At 45.5% G+C, this 22,973-nt stretch overlaps 1 protein-coding gene and 1 long non-coding RNA gene across 2 annotated transcripts in view; one reads left to right on the forward strand and one right to left on the reverse strand.

Annotated features, from left to right (window-relative positions):
- CACNA2D2 (calcium voltage-gated channel auxiliary subunit alpha2delta 2) overlaps positions 1-22,973 on the reverse strand; it is a 750,433-nt gene that overhangs the window by 698,887 nt on the left and 28,573 nt on the right. Inside the window, exon 2 of the mRNA XM_025204332.1 lies at positions 12,478-12,559. Within this exon, the coding sequence (XP_025060117.1) occupies positions 12,478-12,559 (82 nt within the window). The remainder of the gene's footprint in view (positions 1-12,477; positions 12,560-22,973) is intronic.
- Positions 4,972-22,973, forward strand: part of LOC102380165 — a 41,124-nt gene continuing 23,122 nt past the window's right edge. Inside the window, exons 1-2 of the long non-coding RNA XR_323837.2 lie at positions 4,972-5,029; positions 5,245-5,320. This is a non-coding gene — a long non-coding RNA (uncharacterized LOC102380165). The remainder of the gene's footprint in view (positions 5,030-5,244; positions 5,321-22,973) is intronic.

The raw sequence follows: 22,973 nt of genomic DNA on the forward strand, positions 1-22,973 counted from the left end.
GGGGCGGGGGGGGGGGGGGGGGGGGGGGTTCCCCTGCCTCCGACAGGGTGCAACCCCCTCCTCCCCCCAGCACAGCTCATGGTCTGTCCCCCCACAGGGCCACAGGCCCCCTGGAGAGGCCACATGCCCCACTCCTGCTTGCTTCCCCAGCCCCCCCAGATTACAGTCCCACCTGGCCCCATCCCGCAACAACTCCTGCAGCCCCCACCTCCCATGGTGGCCCCACCTGGTCCCATCCCCTGCTTGCACCCCCAGCCCCACAAAAATCACTGCCCCACGCAGTCCCAGCATCCTGACACTTTTAAGCCCCACACTGTCACTGGGCACAGGGCAGCAGGGGGCAGTGGGGCCCAGCCCCTGGTGCCTGGCACCTGCATTGCCACTGCCCCATTGTGCAAGTGCGGCCAACGTCAGCAGGGCGCTGCACAGCTCTGCACGCTGTGCAGCTGGGGCCAGAGGCTGTCACCCAGCCCTGTGCTGCCCGGGGGGAGGGGGCTCTGCCACGAGGCCCCAGTGACCCTCACGGCAGCTGCTATTGCCAGTGAGTGAGGGCTATTTTTTGTTTTAATTTTTTTTGTTTTTTGTTTTTTTAAATTGCCAGGATGGTGGGTCCTGGCTCAGTGAGCAGGTGGGGCTGGCAGGGGTCCCCCCCATAGTCCCCTTGGCTGGCTATCAGAATGTCTCTGTGGAGGACCGAGCCTCCAGTTGCCTCCAGGCATAGTCAGGGACTGTGCTCTGCCCGGCTTTTTTCCACCCCCCCTGCCATTTTTTTTTTTACTCCTGGATATCCACGGGTCTAATTTTGCCCTCGTGCAGCAAATTTGCAGGGCAGGGAATGGGTTTTTTTTGTTCCTGCACATGCCTCTTGCAGCATCTCAAAGGGCTTTGAGACACTGCAGGACGCACATGCATGCTTGTGTGGATGTGTCCACTGAGTGTAAAGGAAAAGAACCATTTGGAGCAAATAAGATGACAATCAACTTTTCATTAAAGAATAATATACATGTGTTTTTAAGGTGGCAAACTTTAATGAGCTCCACCTATTTATTTATCCTGCACTCAGGGCAGTGGGGATTGTTTTATTTCAATCTATATATCTCTTAAAACACACACAGCTTGAACCTAGTGACTTAATCTGCTGTTAATGTGGGGGCCACATGGGCCCTTGGGATCCCTACAGTATCCACATGGAAGCTGGCTGATTGATGTTACTAGGAACACCAACCACCCCCATGGGCTCATACGGCTGAGTAATGGCAATGCCATAGCTCATAATGGATTTGCTGAACATTCACGAGGCTCTCACATGCACTGTCACTGGGCACTGTCACTGCACAACCTTTGCTTTTTGGATATATAAGGTAAGAGGGTAGAGCAGGTATTTCATAAACCTGAATGTGAGAACACTGGGCTTGCCATCAATGGGGGTACGATTCAAGAGCAACTCCATTAAATTGACTGGCATTACATGACTAAGTGAAGAATCAGACTTCATGTCCTGCTCATCAAGTGTCGGTAACTATTAGTGCATCTTTTTAAAGTCTGATCCAGTAACTATAGGTGCTTCTGACATGGCCTTTAAGAACTATTATCGTGTCAGTGCTAGGCAATGAGAGATCATGTCAGTGCACTCCAGAGCAACTGTGTGTGGAAAGTTTCCACAGCAGCAGGCTAGATTTCAACCCCTGAAATCCATGCACAAAAAGGAATTTTCACACTCAGATCTTCCCTCATTTCACACCTCAGTGTCTGCAGCATCTCTGCCATTGCCACACTCCTAGAATCCCACAGAGGCCCCAAGGATCTGTTGGAGGAGGATGCAGACCAAGACCCAAAGATGTGGATGGACACTGGCCTCCCTCCCACCCTCAGGACATTACACAAAAGGTGATAACACACTAGTGTAATCCTGCTTATACACGTTTTGGACTATGTGCTTTGGTATTAGAGCTCTGCCCTACTGCTGCGCTCTGGGATTTGCATGCTTTCATTTGGTGTGTCACTTAAAAAGGTTGTCACCCTGTTTTGTGCCTATGTCCTGATGCGCATCCTAAGAGAGTATACATAAGGGGTAAGTGGGTAGAAGGGAAGGGGGTGGGGGAGGGAAGTGGCAACAAATCTGTGTGTCACTGGCCATATCTGTATGTCTCTAGGTCTTCCTCCTAGATTCCTGCTATTGGAAGATGCACAGAGGCTGTAGAAAACAACTGTGTGGGGGGGACCAAAAAGTAGAAAGGGCGGGGGGGGGGGGGGGGGCAGAAAGGGGGGGGGGGGCCCGGGACAGAAGGGGTGGCAATGGGAGCAGCAGGAACCCAAGGGGCAGGTAAGGCAGTTGAGAAAGAAAGCTTCAGGGCTGTGACTGAGAAGAGTCAAGGAAAACTCCTGACCGGAGTCATCCTTTAAAATGGCATTCTCACTGAGGCTGGCTAACCATAACTAGTAAACGACAACTGACAACTAAAGCTGTCTCACTAGTGAGTCTCAGAGCTGAAATCCTAGAGGGGATGCACTCAGCCTCGACCCTCAGCTGAGCCCCCACTGGCGCTCCCAGAACCACAAAACAGAGGCCACCATGGGAGGCACGGGACCCCACTTGACAACCCCTAGAGGCAGAAGACTTCGGTGCCAACCCCAGCTGGCGCTTTCAAAGCAGTGGCAGGGGTGGCTGTGATCCCAAAGAGCAGCAACCCTGAGCAGTGCTTACCCTGTTCCAGGTAGTGGGGACACAAGCATCACTCCTTAAAATAGCAACAGCTTCTGCAACCCCAAGCAATTCTCCCTAAACTGGGGTAGTGCCAGCAAACCTGGGGGAAGCCCCAGGCAGCCAGTGTCAGGATCTCCAGCCACCAGTCCAAGGAGGGGGTTAGAAAAGAACAGGATTCATATCTTCACCTCCCCCTGACTCCAGACTGGGCCAAGTAGAAGCCCCAAGATGGAGTCCCCAACTGTGATGGAGGAATGCTCATGAAAATTTTTTTGTTTTTAGAGGTGCACAGACATAAAATCGGTCACATATCAGATTGGCACCGATAAAAGGAAAATAAACATTATTGGCAAGTGGGTTTTTTTGGCTGGTATAGCGGATAATCTCTCTGATAAATGCCATCAGCATGCACGCAGCTGCACACATGCACGTGGTCAAGAACGCATGGTGAATGCCATGGTGAGGGAGGGAGTGGGGCGGGGGCAGCCACGGCCCAGCCAAGCTGGTGAATGTGACCCTGGGAGTAAGATGAAGGCACGGGAGGCCAATGGGGGGGGGCATCAGAAGCAGGGGGCAGCTCCCCACCACTGCATGCACCCTTGGTGGAGGCATGGGGGTCATGTGCCCCCCTGGGATGTGTGCATGGGGTGAGGGTGGGCTGTGCCAGCCTCTTCTCAGTGGTGGGGCTGGGCTGGGGCTACACTCAGGGAGGGTGGTAGTGGTGCTGGGAGGGACATCTACAGGGGATTTTGGGGTGTCTAGAGGCCACCCCGTTTCTACCCTTCCCAGTGCCACTGCCTGCCCCACCCCATCCCGGCCCAGCTCCCAAGCCTGCCCTCACCCTGCACACACACACAAAAAAAAAAAAATCGGGGGGGGGGAAAGAGAACAACACATGACAACCAAACCTACATGCCCCCCCATGCTTCCCCCAGGGGTGCGCACAGCAGCGGGGACCCGCTACCCCCCCACCCCGTGCCCCCAGATGACCTGCTCATGCCTCCATCCTGCTCTCAAGGGCACATTCACTGCCCTGCCCCAACCCACTCCCCTCTTCACTGGGGTAGCCTCAATCTGCCCACTCCCATGCCCCTCCCTGCCACAGACAGGAGGCTGCTCTCCAAGCTACCAAGCTGCATTCCTGTAAAATCAGCTATCGGATTGGTATTGGCCGATATGGCTCGTTAATAATCAGCCATCAGTATCACCCAACAAAATCTTTAAAAATCGGTGCACCCCTAATGGTTTTATTTAGAAGGAAACAAGATTTCCTTCTTGATGAAATTGAAATTTCATCACAAAATTTTTTCCAAGAACATTTAAAAAGATAGTAAGAAACCCTCAGAGCTAAAAGAAAATCCCCACCCTTCACCCTGAAATACTACAAAGCATTAAATTCACACTGGAAGAATCTACAGAAGATGCTACTGTGCAGTGGTTACTGCACATTTTAGTACTTGCATAATCAAGTACTAAATAAATGTGCAGTAACCAGAGTTGCTGTTCAGTAGCACTGGCTAACATTTTTTAGCACTACTACACAGTACTATTCAGCTACTGTGCAGTCAGTGTCTTGTGTAGATGCAACTTCCTTATAAAATAGCAAGTTTCTAACTTATGATCCGAGACTTCCTACAAGGAGGAGCAATATAGGTCTTGTGTTCCCTACTGCTAAGATATCCCCCTTCTCTTCCTCTCTCAGATAAGCACTAGTGGACCTTACAAATACACCAGGTTACAATCTGCACAGGGAATATGGTTCATTTCCTCTCTCCTCCCCAGTTAATACAAAGATATGGGACAGGATTAGCACCCTCCACTGGAAGGGAATTACCAAGGGATGCTAACACCATGGAGTGAACAGCCACATGTAGATATTCTTCATGAATAATTCATACATATTAGCCTCATTATGCAAATGAATTAAAAGCTGAAGCATATGTTTTCCTGACATGTTCTACGATGGATGCAATACAGCTCTAAGTGGAGAGGAAGGGTGCAAGGGAGAACAACAGGGAGGGGCTGACAGTGGAAAAGGCTTGCACAGACCCTTTCAAAAGATGGCTAGAAAGGCCCCCTCCTCTAATCAAACTGCTGCAAGGACATTCAAGTGTTCTTGCCTGATAATGCAACTTGGCTTTGCACTCATTACTGAGTGAAGTGCTGAGGCTGCTGAACAGCCAGGGCAGATTAAAATAAACCCAAGCAGTTTAGAACTGGAATGTGTTTATCTGGCATCGCACACTTCTTATCAAACTAGAGGAGCAGAAGAGGGCAAAGCAGTAGTGTTCAGAGGCAGACTGAGTGTGTTGGGTATAGCTGACAGTAAGTCCAAGCTCAAGAAGAAGATAATGCATGAGCCCTTCCGGCAGGGCATAGAAATTGGGGGGGGGGTGTTGTTGGTTGGCATTATCTCGTTGGGATGCACAGACCCTATCCTGGGCAAGGAACCCAACACTCCTACTACATGGACAGCAGAGCTAACACACACTGGAGCACCCCCCCCAGTATTTTAACTTCAACAGAAATTTCCCTTATAGGCTCTGGCCAACGCAATCCCTAGAACTCTTCCTAGAACCCACCCTGATGCATCCTGGATGGACTCCTGCTTTTAAGGTAGGCAAGACTGTCCTCTCTCCTTATCAGAATTTAATTTAAAACATGGTCCTGCACTAGACTGGGACAATACAACTATTCCCAGCTCTGCCACTCATCCAAGGTAAGTTCTTGATTTCCTCTGTGCCTTGTTGCTCCTCCTTTTGTCTGTTTAGTCCAGTGGTTCTCAACCTTTTTGGCCCAAGGTACCTTTCAGAAAATGCTAGCTTTTAGCTTTCACCCATTTTTTGACTATGGAAAAATACTTATTTTGCAAAGAAGTCAGAGAGACCACAACAGGTTGGAATGTTTTTGACACTCTGGATTTGAAATCCAGAAGTCCCAGGGTTTATTTTGTGAATCATGTGTAGGTGTTTATACACTCAGTGTTAATATTGTATGACACCCTGTGGCACCCCTGAAAGGGATTGCAGGGCATTCTGGGTGAAAATCAGAAGTCTACTCTGCTTAGACTGCAAGCCTTTGGGTCTGGGACTGTCTCTCCATAAGTATTTGCATCTAGCAAAATGGCATCTCAATTTGTATTAATGTAATACCATTCCTAGATTCATATTTACAAATACTATCTGAGCCCCTGAACAACTGGATACAACTCTGGTCATTCTTTTAAAGTTAAGTATATTTAAAGCAAACCAAAGAAATTCTCAATCATTCCCAGGGATAGCGCAAGGCCTGTTCCATAACACCTTGCCCCAGGCAGATCACCATTAAGTCTCATGAATAGGAAACCCAGTATTTGACTACATAGAATACAATGCAGTGCTGGTGGTTACCTGTATGATTAAAAGACTTGAACACAAAAACGCCAGCAGCTCCCTTTACAAAGACTTTTTGTTTTAAACCAGCTGTCATCATCATTTAAACAAGAGAAAAAAAGTTCCTTGCTCCTTATCAATGATCTAATGGGGCTGCAATGACACAGCAGCGTGAAAAATCAGAAGATTGCAGAGACACAGTGAGGACATGGGTGGAAGCTGCAGTAGCACAGTAGGTTAATGTATGCCTTTCAGCTCTCTATGCCCAAGTCCAATAATATCAAGGGCAAACAACAAATCTCAGCACAAGATGTGGCCAGGACTGGAAGAGGCAAAAAGGTCAGGGATGAGCAATAGCAGTAGAGTGCAGGTAACTGGAATTTAAACAGCAGGTGGTGCTGTAAATCAGGTAACAGAGGAAGCTTGCACAGTCCCTCATCACACTGCCCCAAGACAGTGAGCACAGTCCTTCCCCAGAAGGAACCACCTGTAGCATCTCCTAGCAAGCCGAGGGGCCAAGCTGCTCACAGAGAGCTGAATGCAGAGAGAAAAATAAAAAGCAAAGGTAGCAATGCAGTGTAGTGTAATAAACAGCCACTTAAGTAAACTGACATCTCATTTTAAAGGAGATACTTGCATATTGGCACACTCAAAGTCTTTAGTGGAGACAGGCTCCCCTGCAGGGGACAGCAACCACCATGCAATTCCCCAGAGAGAGGGGAAGCCCTGGATTTGTGCTCTGCCCCAGCTCAGTCCCAGTGCCTCTGTCCCTTCCTTGATGCTGAAGCAACACCTGTTGAGGAGGATCAATTGTCAACTGTCTGGAGGCTGTCTGGCTGCTAAGCTCTGCCAACAAGCTGCTCACCGCTCCCAGCTGATGGCTCAGCTTCTTGGGCCATCTGGATCTTTATGGACTGGGTGTTTCCTCATCACCATTAGAAGAAAGTGTTGATACTATCCATCTCCAGCAAACTGGCACCAGGTAATAAGGGTACAAGACCATGCCAACCACCAATACTAGACAAATATGAATGACAAGGAGGTAGGGTGGGAGAGAAAACTGCCCTCTGGATTTGAGAGTGGATCAGGGGGGAGAAAGAAAATGGGTTCTCAGCATGCAAGTATCCCTATAATGGCATTAGACCTGCTTACAGTTACTATTATTTCCAGTTCCAAAAAAAGAAGAAACCTGTTGGGGGGACACTTCACTCCCAACCCAGTTCCCTGGCACTGCCAGTGCCCCTCAGTCCCAACCCACAGTCCATCCCCACCCCGGACATCGGTTCAGATTTCAAAAACCCACCTGGATGGAGATTGAAGGACCCAAAAAGAGGATGCGTCTATGAAAACCCAACATATGGTAACCCTAGACCTGCTGCAGCAGCAGGTACTATGACCAGCAATGGAAAGCAAGCAAAGAAATCCCAGCAATACAGGAATGAAGATCTCTGCAGAGTTTTCTCATCCACTTCTGAGGACTTCAGCTTCTCTTAGATGTTGCGGCAACTAGACAAGCTCAGATAAAAAGATTCAGAGAATGGGGAGAAGGGCAGGTAACACTATGCTTTTTCCTTCTTTTTGGAAAATGGGTTCAAATGCAGTAAAGGTAACAAATTAAAGGAGTGCCATGGTCTTAGCCCAGATAGCCATCAGGATCACAAGAAATCAAACATTGCATAGTTTGAAGCTGCTCAGAAAAGAGAGCTACAAAACAGTAAAGTGGTAATGCTTTCTGACTTTGAAGATTATTGCCAGAGCTGCAGAGGGTCCTATGAGAGGAATGGCAGGAGGATTCAGGCACAGTGCATAGAGACTGCTTGCAGTGTGCCATTAGGTCAAATGCAGACCTGCCTGTGCACTTAGTCCTGACTGGTAGTACCTGCTACTATTCCATTGCTGGCTCCTTCCTACACAACAGGTCTGCCAATGTAACTCCTTCCTGCTATTGTAATGTTCAGTCTCTTGAGCTTACGTTCGAGTGCAACAAATCTGGGTGCATCTACATGTGCAATTAGGGCAAATAAACAAACACCAGTGCAGTTCGTTTTGGAGTTTATTTCTCCAGGGCACAGCATTTACATGTGCACCGGGGACCGCAGAAGTTTGAGCCAGTGCAGAGCAGCCCGGGAGGTCAGCCCTGGGCTCTGGGTTGTGGCAGCAGGGCTCAGCTGGGGCACAAAGGTGGTAGAGTGTGGGGCTAGCCAGCAGGCAGCCCTCACACTGTAGCACCCTTGTGCCCCAGCCACTGTCTACATGTACATTGCGGCCGTGTAAATTACTCCACCATAGGATACTGTTCAGGATGAATACTACTATCCTATGGTGGAGTTAATTTACTGAGCCCTGATATGGGCGCATGTATAGACAGTGACACTTTACTTAAGTAAGGCACACATGTAGATGCACACCTCTACAGTGGTTTGACTAAGGAAAATAGCAGCCTAGAATGGGAAACACAAAATTTTAGTCACTGCCGACTAGGGTCAGTAATTTAAAAATTGTGTTAAAACATGGGAAGAGTCAGAATGTTAGGGAAGTGGTAGCACAAATATTAATATTACACTATTTGTCCTGCAAAGTGATGAGAATGCTGCTGGGACCTTAGGAGTAGGGAGGAAGAAGGAGAGCCGCTAATGGTGTGCCAAGAAGGAAACTGTAGGGCACGTTCCGAGCAACATACACCTTATATAAGGCTGTATTTTAAAACTAGGGGTGGTCAACCTGAAGCATGTGTGCCGCAAGTGGCACAGGTAGGCTTTGCATACAGCATGTGGCAAACTGGGGAAGAGATGGGCAGCACAGCAGAAAATACAGCAGGGATCAGAAAACAGAGCAGCAGATAGAGCAGGGAGCAGAGGGGAAGAAGCAGAAAGCAGAGCAGTAGATCAGGTAGCAGAAGGGGATGGAGCAGCATTTGGGGAGTGTGCAGAGCTAATTTGTGACATCTGCCAAAGAGGCTGATGCCAAATGTTTTAAACCATTGACATAACATTTGAAAACCCCATGTCTTCTACAACTGACAGATGAAGGGGCCTTGCAAGTTACCCCCAATACCTCCAAAAGCCTTTCACACTGCCAAGAAAAAGAAAATATATAAAAAACAAAGATGCAATTTTAAACAAGCATAGAAAATTGTTCTAGCAGCAAAGCCATCAGAGACAACTGTTCATGGAACAAGGAGATATGACATTTAGTATCCCAGCTCCAAGAAATGACTTAAGAGTTAAAATAAAAACCATTCTTGAGCAGGTAGCACTCCAGCAGGATAAAATATTCAGTGCCATAGTGTTCCTGGACACCATATTTCTGACAATAAATTTCATGCCTCATATGCCACAACAGTTATGAGATTTCAGCCGACAACCAGAGAGTGGGCCCACATCCTTTCAAAGCAACCCAAAAAAAAATCCTGGCAAATATGTATTTTTATTATTGTTATTTACCGGTATGTCATTGCTTATAGTCTGGCCTGAATTGAAAAGGGAAGATCCATTACTGGAGCAGCAGCTTCCCCACCACTCACTCCTTTTCATAAACTGGTGAGAAATGGCAGCAGGACCCAGCCCATACACTGACAGGGGCTTTTTGATTTAACTGGCACCTTATATCTGTACCTCCAAGAATGGTTTTCATCCTCTCTAACAACCCACCACACCGGATTTGTCATAAGAAACTAGGGACTCAACCCTCAACATTCACATATGGCTAGTATCAAAGGGTCTCATTCTGCAAGAAGCTGCACAGACCCTTAAAACAGTTTATTATTCCAAGAACTTGCAGTCTAATATGGAAAACCCACAAGTACTGCTTGTGTTAGTTTCTTTGTCCTGCGCCATGGACAACTCTCTCACAAATGGAGAGAGGGGACCAATGTAGAAATAAGAAAAACATGTTACCTTATATTCATTTTATGCTTTAATGCATGCCAGATGCATCTGACAGTCCACGTAACACTTGCCTTTTGCTTCCAGTCAAACTCAGTTATGGTATCAGAGTGCAATCTTAGAAACAGCTGCCATGCTGCACTCCAGACCTGCCTGTATTTGACTGGTAACTCAGGGTGCTCCCTGAGAATGTGGCTGATAAAGCTCTTTGGGGATGAATGGTACTATATACGCCAAGATTGGAGGTCAATTAAATTAAGCTGATTTGCACCAGCTAGAGTTCCAATCTCTAAAAAGGAAGATATCATTCATTTTAAAATTTAACTTAAAAAAAATTCCATCCTTGAGAACTGGTCCCCCAGTTATTGATCTGCTGTTGTTCTTTTGGATTGGAACATGACATTCAGAATGATTAGGTGAGAAATTCAATAGCTTACCACTTTCTTCTGGAAGCTTTTTGCATCTACCCAATACAATATTAGTGCATAGATTTCTCTTTTTCTACTGAGAGTCCAAAGTTGCTAGTATTATGGACTTAAAACCCTTCCAGTTTCAACTGGTCCTATGCTATTCCAGTACACCATGGTGCACTCTACTCCACCAGAATAATAAACCAGAAAGAAGAGATGCACTCTGCCTGCAATTGACTGATTAGCTAACAGGAGACAAGTGCTAATTAATTAGAGGTGCCATTTTTATTTAGTACCAACACTCAGAATATTTCATATTATATTCTGATGAATCTGTTTCCCATGCAAAGGAACAAAGAGCAAAGCTAATGGCAATAAGTTAAAAGAATTTGTCATCACAGGTATGGAGTTCTGCAGTGGTCCTTCTCAGATGCTGTGTTAAACAACATGTCTGTTATCTCTCTGTACATACAACCATAGTGTTGTCTAATCCCATCTAGAGCAGGCTGAAAAACTCAAGACCAGGAAGCCTAATTCTGACCCCAGAATTTCTCTGCATGGAAAGCTGCTCTAATTTAAAAGATGCAACTGAAAAACAGATTTAAGCACCGAACAGATAAAATGGTCACATCAGTATAACTGGCATTACACTGATATTAAAAGTAACTGACAGACAGCCTTACACCAGTACACCTTTGCCTAATATTGTAAAGAACAATTTCACTCCAAAAGCAGCAATGGTAAGACTTCACAAGCTTAAAAGTTAGGTTGGTTTGGGTATTGCATGTCTAAGGCCATCCATTCGCTTAAGGCAAATAAGTTATTGCTTGCTCCCCCGCTGCCTAATGGCAAGACACAGTAATAGCCATATACTAAGTGCACAACACTAGGATAATTGTCCATCTGTCCATTCCTGATTGTGGTGTAACTTACACCAGTGTACAAAACCAATGTAAATTATTTGTCTGCCAGGCCTTCAGTTAAGCTGATGTGAAAGGCTGTGTGGATGCTCTTAAATCAATATAAACATGGTTTATATCAATTTAGCTTGAGGTAAATAGAAACAGGTTGCAGCTAAATTGAGAAAAACCACTCAAAAGCCAAATTATGAACATCTACACAGGAGTCTGCATCTGTTTAATTAAAAGCCACTTAAACATATATTTAAAGAGAAACCAGTGCAACTTTTATGTTTAGACAGTGCCCCACAAACAACAATATAAAATGTGAGTAATTATTTTGATGTTAATGGAGCTAAAGGGAGGAAAAAAAAATAAACCTACCTATAATAGATCACTGTGATGACAAAAAATAATAAAAAGAAACCCAAACCCAAACACATGCTCCACAACCAATGCACATTACCCTGTGAAAATAGAGCAATACATCTAGCATGCTGAATGAGGCCAGTGTTTTTAGGATCTTCAGATTAGCAGTATTTTAGTATTTTGGATTACTCCATTTAAAATGACTAGCAAAGCTAAGATAGATATATTCAGAAGGAGAGGGAGGTAGGGCTCTACGAGACTGATATTCTCTATCCACAGAGCAAGTAGAGCAAGCAGAAGCAAGCTTTTCTTTCCTTTTGCTGTCCCAACTCTGATGCAGAGCGACTGCTTCCCAGAATGAGAAAGGACTTCAGTTTATCCCAGCATCAGAATTCTCATTAGCCCCTACATTTCCCAAATGCAGTCTGTTTCTGTAAGACAAAGTTAAGCTTACAAGGCAAATACAAATAACCAAGAATCCTTGGCAGGAAAAGCAGCTGGATTTAAGGTGTGTGGAAAATGTAGTACAGAGAAAGAATACAACTAGGAACTCAGATAGCAGTTATATGCAGCCATACCGAAATACAGGTAGAGGAATAAAAAACAAAACAAAAAAACCCAAAAAAACAAAACAAAAAAAACCAAAAAAACACACAACAAAAACATGCACATGATAAATGTGTCAGGTTGACTAGCAACTAGAGGCAGAGTCAGCTGTGATCCTGCACATGAAGAGAGCTGGGAGGGTGACTTATTACAAGTGTTCACATAGGCAGCATCTCTAGAAGAGAATATTCAATGCCACAAGGAAAGTAACAAAGGGGAAGAGAGACAGCTTACCCCTCGGAGCTGCTGGACACCACCAAATATTCTCATCACTCCATCAATCTCCTGCTCCAGCCTTCTAGCCCAATACTGCATCCTGCAAGAGTGGGGGAAGGCAAGGGAAGAGGAACGGGAAGAGAAAAAGAAAGAGAAAGTCAGAGTCCTGACACTTAGTAGATGAGATAAGCTGGAAAATGTTGATATGAGGAGGTGAGTGGGGGGGGGGGGGGGGGGGGAAGGAGAGGAGTGGGGGAAAAGGGGTGGCAGGAAAGAGTCAGCACTCTCAGCAAAGTTTACTGTTCTGTCTTTGCAGCACCAGGTGCAGGCAGAATACCAAGAATGTCTGGCCTCCAAGAGTTATGGCTGGGGCAGGTTATAAACTCCAAGACTACAAAAATGTACACAAGGCAAAGCAGAAGGGGTAAAGGAAAAGAAAAGAAACAGGCATAACAAAAATAGCTTTTTCTCCTTTTGCTAAGGAGCTGAGAGAGATAATTATTTAACCCTAGAGGGATCAAGGTCCAGATGATTTGGCACCTGGATATTGGTACGGAATGCAGTTTATTGCCCCTTTCTGATCCTCTGGTAAGAGGAAACCAGTTTAGGATAACATATGCCCTCTTTTGGGAGACCAGACCCTATTCTTGCAAGGGAAGAGAAACATTGACCCACAAGGTTTTCCCCAACATCATCTTCCACAACTACAGATCCATAAAAAAAAAAAAAAAGTGACACAATGGGGAGCAGGCTCTTGCAGTCAGAAGTGTCCCAGAACTCAGCTCACATAAAACCTTAGTTATATGCAACTGATACAGGTCTTCCAGCTTTAAAAGAGAGGTTTTGGGAATGGCTACCTCTTGGGTTAGTTGGACCCATCCACACAGAGCTTACTGTGGTCAGCAGTGGTGCCCTCATGCACAATGAGCTGATCCTGGTGGACTATCCCCTAAACTGGAACCAGCAGAGTTGTACCTGTGTGGTTGTATGGATGGGTTAATCAACATAGGGGCAGGATATTTAGCACTTGCATTCCGCAGTGCCAATTAGCACATATAAAGCTTTATGTAACAGCTAAACTGCTTCCAGTTTTGGTTGCAACCTGCTTGAAGAATGTTTGAGGGCACCTGGTGCCGAACACAATACGAGATTACCTTGTAGGCGTAGCATTGGTTGCTTGATGGGTGGGAATTACACCATGCAGGTGCCACTTTTTATTTCTTCTGCTGGCCTAAAAAGAGTGCTGCTATCATGTCAGCGTCCCAGGTCATCGTTGTCAGTGCTATTTTCACAGCACCATTTATCCCCAGGTGTGACCTTAGTGAACAGAATATAGGACTGCATAGAACAGAGACCAGGATTGGAAGCCTCGGGACCAGCATCAGGAGGTAACAGGCTCCAATCACAATAAGGAGAGAGGGAAGCATGACAGTTATCTGCTTTGGCCATTTCAAAGAAGGGACTTAAAAACTGACATTGCCCTGGAGAACTGATTCTCAACCAGGGTGCAATGGTACCCTAGGGTGTCAAGAAATATTAGCAGCATTAGGAATGAAACACCTACACACAATTCACAAGATACACCCAGAGATTTCAGATAGAAATCTGTAGCGTCAAACCCATTCTGATCTGCTGCAGTCCGAGTTCTTTGCAATAGAATTGTTCTAGTACTTTCCCATAGTCAAAAAACAAGTGAAAGCCAAGAGCTGATATTTTTCTAATGGTTTCTTCAGTTTAACAAGGGGGAGCCTGGAGTTTAAAGGGGCTGAGAACCACTGTCTTAGAGCAAGATACATTTGCAGGCCACAACCCTACCACCACTGAACCAAACTATCTTTCTTGAGAGAACAAGAAAACCCAGATGAGTAGTTTATGCTAACAGTCAGCACTACAGTCCTCTGGGGTCAAACAAAAGATGCCAGTTTTGAGGGCTCAAAATGTCATAAAGACACCCCAAGATCACTACAAGCCTAATCACTAGAGCAGAGAACTGACGCATCACTTGTAAATACCTGTAGAGTAGATGGACAAAGGAATGCAGCAGGTATTAGTTGTGGTTATAGGTAGTTATACCCTTGCTTGCCAATTGTGAACTTCATATACGAAGTTGTAAGTAGAAGCAAGATTTAACTGCATGGTCTACTCACAGAACAAATTGTGCTTAACGTGGGTGATTAAGCAACTGTAGTTTCTGAAGCTGGCAACTCTGTTATATTTCCCTTAGGGAATTTAACTGGGTAGGGAGGAAAAAGACCACAGCTGGCACCTTTTCTCCAAGATGGGGAAAGCAAAGCCTCTAGGAGAGCTGTTTTAGAAGGAGGAAAAAATCACAAGTAGAGTTGGGCAAAATACGTTTCACTCAAATCTTTTACTTGCCAAATATGCCTACTTTGGTCAAGCAGAACTATTTGCAAATTTCCCCAAATGTTTCAGCCTGAAAAATTCTGAAGGGACTAGAAGCATTTCATTGGGTAAATATGCCTAAAAATATGCCTTAACCCCCTGCCGCCCCCCCCCAAATAAAATCAGTGAGTTTTTTTCTTTAAAATTTGACCGGTGAACTGGGAGGGCACAGGGAGAAGAATCAATTATATGCAGGCCTAGTCACACATTTAAGTTCACTGCAGGGTTTCTTACACAGCGGGTACCTTTTACAGGTTTCTACCTTTTGTAGCATCTGGCTGTTCATTAACATCTGTCTATGCCATCTCTAGGAACAAAAGAATTACAATATCAGATGAAACCGGTAGCCCATCTAGTCTACTTTCTCTTAATCCTAATCTCAAATGTACCCTATGCACAACATTTCAGAGAGGTTTAGTAATACAGGAAGTTTGAGGTATTTTCATTATTCGATTATTAAAACCATTTCAGCACATGCACACATATATAGAGAGCAACACTGGGTGCTAAATTTCTTGAACAGTCCATATTTTAACTGTAGCAGGTTTATTTAAATTAGAAAATTCATTCTATGCCCATAGAATAAAAGCACTGTCACAGGATCATAGGAAAGTAGGGTTAGAAGGAACCTCATGAGGTTCTCCAGTTTAGCCCCCTACTCAAGGCCAGATCATCCCCAACTAAACCATCTTAGCCATTTGCTGTTTGGGGAGGGGCCACTGTTTTCCATAATATGAAAGAAGCTGAAGTGTAAAACACAACTGAATCATAACCGTGAAGCTATATGACTGGCACTTGCAACGCATGTATTATGATTATAAAACATACCATGCAGTCAACTGTCTTGAGCCATATCAGCCATGGTGCCACTGCTCTCATTCCTAGGTTGAACAGTCCACCTAAGGTTTTGGCCCTAACTAACTCAAGAGAGGTCACCGTCAGTGTTCAATAAATAGCTTTCAATACATATACTAATTTGCAGACTCATCCAAGATCTAGATTACCCTAGAAAAGGTTGGCTGCTATGTGGGCGGACTCAACTAATGCTGACAGAGCTTATACCAGGAAAAGCCTTTTTGCCACTTACTTTATACCAGTTCCCCAAATGAAATACTATATTAAAATGAAACGTGTGTATGTGAACTACACTTTTATTTTTATACGCACATAGTATAAAATGAATGTATAATTATATATGCATGCAAAATGAAGTTATGATTAAATATATAAAATGAAAATATATAATGTTAGAGAGAGAGAGAGAGAGAGAGAGAGATTGAAAAAAAAATAATAATCTCTTAACAGTACAATATTGGCAAGAGTCCCTGGTGTACACATGGCCTATATCTATGCGCAAAATGTACCATCACTGTCACATTTAGGGGCCAGTAGCAATTCCAAAAAAACCCACCCAGTCAAGGCAAGGTATGCCCTAAAATCTGGAACCCTCTGTTCACTCTTTAATTGCCATGTGTTAGGCATGAAGTTATTATATTACAAAAATAATCTTTTAAAAGGTATTCCATCTCCCTTGACTTCCAACCTCTTCTTCCTCCTGTGGTTTGAGATTTTATGGAAGGAAACTAGGGCAAGGCTGAAAAAGGGTAAAGAAACTCATATGCCATTATGTACATGGAGATTTCACTATGAAAGAATTCCAGTACTGAAACCACAAGCAATAAGACATGACAATCATTGCATTTCTGGCCCATTATTGCATGCCTCAGACGGTGTTACGGGGCTCAAGGAGCAATAATTCCTCAAAATGCTCAGCCTGGAGTGTCATAGTGCTCTTGTGAAATGGTGTTTATAAATAGAACAAAGAAAAAACGGTAAGGCCCAATGCACCAAGTAGGATACTACTGACATGAATGCATTACTGTGCACAGCAAGTCACAAGGCCCATTTCTGACCAGCGTACACAGCTTTTCTGTAAATTTATTTCCAGCCACAGCAGCCTAAAGTGGTTTGTGCAATGATGACATGGGATAGGATGGTACCACAGACTACAGTTTTGGGGACTCCACATTCACCGAGACCCCATAACAAGACAGTCTTCCATTTCCGATCCCCCCAATCTTCAATAACTATATTGCACAGTTGGCCTGGATTACTGGAAAAAAACCAAAACCTCTCATATGCAATACATGTATTCATGCACACTCACCCACCCATGCATAAGCTTAAATTCCCCATGATTAAGTTGGGGGCTTTTGTGCTTATATTTCACCCTATACAATTTAGCCAGCTATTCTACTTTTAACGAAGGAAGTAGATAATTCTTTTTTAAAAAGTGCCCACCGGAGCCCTTTGTCATTATCTCTTCAAAGAACACTGTAAAAATGTTAATTTATTTCATAATCTGCATACTTGATTTTTGTTTTAAAGAGGAGATAAAACAGCTCGGTGTTTGGTATTAAAAAAAAAAAAAAGCAGCACTTCAAAAAGTATTTACTGCAGCGAGCATCAGAGTGAGATACATATCACTGCAGCAGTCTAACCTGTGTTGCATAGGAGTCTGACATTTACACCTTCCTACTCCTCCTCTCCCCCGACAAACAAGCAAAGAAAACACAGGGGTCGCTGCAGACTTGAGCCGGTCCTAGCCTGTTCTTGTCCGGCTGCAAGCGACTGCTCACCCCTGCTGCAGCCCTGGGAGTGACAGATGCCGCCTGCTTGCAGCTGGTGGGCTGCGCCATGCCCCACCCCCCCTGGGGCACCATGCCCCGCGCCCCACGGCACGGCAGAGCCCAGCAGGTGCAAGCGGGCGATGTCTGCCGCTCCTAGGGCTGCAGCAGGTGCAGTTGCCTGCAGCCGGATGAGAGCAGGCTCGGGCTGGCGGCTGCTGCAGGCTCAGGGGTTCCAGGATCTTCCCAGAGCTCTGCCTGTTTCCATCCCAGCCCTGGCTGCAGTGACCCCAGGAGCTGCTGGCATCAGCTGCCTGCACCAGAGCACGATGCAGCCCAATGGCTACAGGGAGCTGGTGTGGGCCAGTCCTGGGGCCACTGCAGCCAGCGCTGGGGTGACTACCATGCCCCGCACCACCCACGACTCCGCTTGTCTGCGCTCACCCCAGCCGACCCCGGGAGCAGCTGACCAGGGAACCTATCCCTATTTCTTACATTATAAAAGTAGGTTCGTTTTATGTGAATTTGATTTATGCAGTGTTCTCCAGGTCTATGCTGATCTTATATATGCAAATTTACCTCGTATATATCACAAATTTTGGGTGCAAAAGGGTCATCACATAACAGTGAATATGCATAAATTGAGGGAAACCTGTATAATAAGTTATAATCCCCATTTGAGACAATATATTCATGTAACCCTTTTGTAAAAAGGGTTATAAAAGGTTACAACAGGCCATGGACTATATTAGGGGCCCAACCTTATGGGGCTCCCAGAGGCTCCTCTATGGATTAGTAAAGATTAAAGAAAAACACTCAGCCCAATGGGACTCAGTGCTCAGTCTAGAAGATCCCATTAATCATCTCTGTGATGCTTAGTTTCAGTTCTCAAAACTGTGGATTTGTGTCACCAGAGATAACATCCTTGTTAAACAGCACTATATGGAGATGAGAGATAACAGACCCGATTACCTACCCATCAGCCCTCTTGTCACTCTGCAAGTCTGCGTACACAGAGTCAAGCCCTTACCTCTCTCTGAAAGTGCAATGTTTCAAAAAGTTAAATGAATCAAGGATATCAAACAACAAGAATAATCACTGTTTTCTACAAAAAGTGTAACTCAAGGCTGCCTGACCAATGATATAGAAATTGTGATTTAAAGCATTATTTAAATCAAATCCACCCTGGTAGTGGGTGGCCTGGGCTGTGGTACCTGCAGCTAGTCCTGCTGTCCTTGGGCATGCAGCGGGGCAGGGGTGGCATGGCAGCTGGACTGCACTTCACATCAGCTCTGGCAGCTCTTTCCGATTGGCTGCGACAGTGGCAGCAGCATCACCAGATCCAGCCCTGCTGCCTGGGCATCCCAGCCCTGCTGCCTCACACCCACGGCAGGACAGAGTCTCTGTGGAACCTCGGCCTGGGACCCACGTGGGCAGGGTGTGCTTGGCCAGCTGGGATTGAGCTGTGCGCAGGTGGGAAGTGGCATCTGAGGGCTGGATGGGCGAGTAGGACCAGGATCAGGATCTTGGGGCAGTCAGTGTGGGGCCATGGCCCAGGGCAGAGCCATGATCTGCTGCTTGCACATCACTACACCAGTTGCCGGTTCTGGGGGTTTGGATGTGCCAGATTGCAGCTGTGCCCTGGGTCACCAGCCCCATGCTCTCAGTGCCAAGATCCTGGCCCTGCCTCCACCTGCCCAGTCGACTCACAGATGCCACTCCTGGGCCCCCCTGGGCAATCTGCCTGGTCAAGCACACCCTGCCTGTGCAGGTCCCAGGCTGGTCTCCATGGATATGCTGGGGCTGGGATTGCCAGGCATAACAGCGCAGTGCTCAGCCCCAAGGCAGAGCCACTTAGGGAGTTTTGGTGAGTAGGTGGAGAGGGTGCTGACCCAGCCTGTAACAGCTCACCAAAACTCCCTAATTGCCCACCCTTGCTCCAAGGTGCCACCCTGTCCTATCCTCTGCCTCAGTGTCCTTTGAAGTCATAAGACAGGACACTCAGCAATGTAATTCAGGGAAACAAAACTGACATTGAGGGAGCCATGTGTGTTCAGACACTGGGTGGACAGCTACTATCTCTGTGAGGTTCACACAGGAACTTACAAGCTTCTCTTCAGTTAGGAACAGTAGTGCTCCAGCTTTTTATCTGGTGGGCTAGACCAGCATTTCTCAACCTGTGGGTCGCAGCCCAGAAGTGGGTTGCAAACAAGCTTTAAAGTAGAATCTATTTTTAAAGGAGAAAGACATGGGAAACTAGCTTTTCCCTTGCAGGCTGGTAGAGTTCCAGCCTGCAAGGGGCTGCTTGCTTGCCCCCCACCCTAATACACTGAGGGTTGGGAGTGAGGGGCACTGAATCAGGACTGGCCATCCACGTTTACAAGTGAGTCCAGGTACAAAAAAAATTGAGAATCACTGGGCTAGACAGTGCCTGGTCCATCCACAGGCTGGATCCAGCTGTTGGTCTCAATCTGGCAACCAGGCTGGTGCAGTATGGCCCAATCCAGCTGCATGGAGGGTGACAGGAGGGCAGACCAACCCCAATCCAGATGATCAGGAGAATGGGCTTAGCCCAGCCTCAACCCAGCCCCACAGGGTACAAGAGGGATTGGGGGTAAGAGATAGGGGCATGGCCCAGCCCTAATCCAGCTGCATGGGAATGGGGCATGGCCCAGCCACATGGAAGGAAGGGGGCATGGCTTGACCTCAACCTTGCCATATGGAGGGAAGGGGTGTGGCCTGGCTCCAACATACTGCATGGGGCTTGGGAATTTGGCAGTGGTGGAAGGTGGTGGTATTTATTGTCACTACTCCCCTGCCACCAAGTTTTCTGACCCTTGGGGAGGCCCCACTGGCTGGATGCCATGGCTCCACAGACCATGTCTAGCCTGCAGACTGAAGGTTGAGCACCTCTGGCTTTAGAAACAGAAATCTGATCATAGGGCACCCTTTGTTAAGAGGATGGGAGAATGTAAAACAAAAAAAAAAAAATACAACACAAAACACACCCCAACACCCACACAACACAATTTTGAGATCTGCACTTCAGTTGCTGTTAAAATTTTAAACAGCCTGATGCTAGGATGAAGCTTTCTGCAACGGAGGAACAGAAAGGGAGTGATTACCCAAAGGTTTCAATCTTCTTTTTCCCTGCCCTCAACCTGAACCAAAACAGAGGATGAAGACTCATGAAAATGTGAAAGGACAATGAAGAAGTGATTTGATAAGTGGCTACACTGCCCTAGAGCTTACTGGCCTATCCAGAGGAAGCATACAAGTGTCTACACTTCACATAGTACATTCAGCCAAGTATGCTTCACTCTGATTCACATATTTTGGTTCAGTGCCCAAATATCGCTATTTAATAAGGTTATTAATTACCATGTTGTCTAATTTTTGCTGCACAGGAACTTTTCCTTTTAATTGGCTTAGTCCTTCAAAATGCTTAATCCTGTAACTATAATGGTGTGCATGCATGCATGCATACACACACACACACACACACACACACCACTGCCTATTTTCTTCAAATGCTTATGCACCTGAAATAGGAAGCCCTGTATACACCAACAGTCACTGTGGCATGGCTGGGGTATGTAGAGAAACAAAAAAGAACATGAAAGGTTCTCTTGTTTTGGTTTTTTCAAAAAGATAGGCCTTTAGCAGACAACCAGTTTATAGTAAAACCACCACAGAAATTATTGACCACACTCCCAGTAATTTCCAACCCTCCTACACTGTCATTTTCATGACTCCTTGTTAGCTTCATGGACATGTTCAGGTGTTTATCTGGAGTAGGTGTGAAAAGATAGCTAGAATGCTAGATATTTGTCAAGATAAAACTCTCCCATTATCAACCTGTCTTCCCCATCAGGAAAGGAAGACCATAAGAGGATATAGGCGAATGGAAGAGAGATGAAAACCAAAACACTAGAATTCATCGCTTATTTGGGGAAGAACATGATTCAATAGATAGGACTTCAGTTACCAGAGTCCCAGACTGACCTGCTGTGGGGCCCTGTCCCCATCATTTAAAAACTTCCTAGTCTTTTCTTTTTAAACCCCTACACTTTGTCCATCTTTCCTATCGAGACATTCAGCTTTTTGCAGCAGGGACCGTCTCTTTAATACACATGTGTACAACACCTCAAAGAAGGGTCCTGAACCCAGCTAGGTGCTCTAGGCACTGTTATAGTACAAGAGTGGGGTAACTTGGAGAGGTGCCTTTATAAGTCTTTATAAGCAACCAAGAGCTGAATGAACAAACGCCCCCAAATACATATTCACATTTTGTATCAGATTTACATGGTGTATTTGTGCTCCATTTGTGTTTGTTTACCACAAATATTCTAGGGAGCTAGCAGAAACACTCAGAGAAACAGCTAGTTATAGAAAGATAGGACACGTGACTGCTGTGACAAACCAGGGCCACAGGGCATGGCCAAACAAAATAATTATACAAGCTGAAAAGGCGGGGGATGAGAAGCCACTGCAGTTCTGTTGAATTGAAGTAATTCTTTTGTCTGTTCCATCTCGTGGTAAGCGAGAGCTAAATCACAATTATTTACCACTGAATGAAACAGCTGGTAAAAATCACTATGGTGTAGCTTCACCTACTGCAAAGGTAGATAGATGAAACAGTTGCAGGAGATTCAACTGACACACTCATAAGTCCCTATACACATTTTAAAGCAGTATAACTGTTCACCTGCCCATACTCGCAGAAGTGTAGAGTTGGAAGGAACCTCTGATGGTCATCTAGTCCAATACCCCATGTAAGCAGAATCAAATATACCTGAACCATCCCTGATAGAAGTTTGTCTAGTCTGTTTTTAAATGCTTCAGACGAACGATTCTGCAAATTCCTCAGGTAGCAAGTTTCAGCATCTCCCCATACATGCCATTAGAAACAACTTTTTAAATATTGGAAGACTTGTGTTTCACCTTTCAATTTGCTCTTTTCTAGACAAAGCAAATCCAATCCTTTAACTTTTCCTCATGGGCCATGTATCATCATTGCACTATTACTATTATCATTATTTTTGCTTTCCTCTGAACACTCTAGTTTGCCTACAGCTTTCTTAAAAGAATAGCACCCCAAAAAATCAACAGAGTACTCCAGCTGAGGCCTCATTCCCACAGCTCTCCTGCAAATATCCCAGAATGAGATTTGCCTTTTGGCAATGGTGTCATATTATTGACTCACATTTAGTTTGGTCACCCTATAAACCCAAGATTCTTTTCTCTTATTCTACCTAGCTAGTTATCCTCCATTTTGTATTTCTACATTTGATTTCTCCTTTCTAAGTGTAGCATTTTGCACTTGTCAGTACTGAATTTCATCTCGTATATTTCAGGCCATCTCTCCAATTTGCAAAGATCATTTTGAATTCTGATGATGTCCTCCAAAGTACAGTATAAGCCCCGTTATCCAGCATTTTACTAACCGGAATACTCTACTGACTGGAATTATGGCTGGGCCCC

The sequence above is a fragment of the Alligator sinensis genome, unplaced genomic scaffold (genome assembly GCF_000455745.1).
Source record: "Alligator sinensis unplaced genomic scaffold, ASM45574v1 scaffold858_1, whole genome shotgun sequence".
NCBI classification, from domain to species: Eukaryota; Metazoa; Chordata; order Crocodylia; family Alligatoridae; genus Alligator; species Alligator sinensis.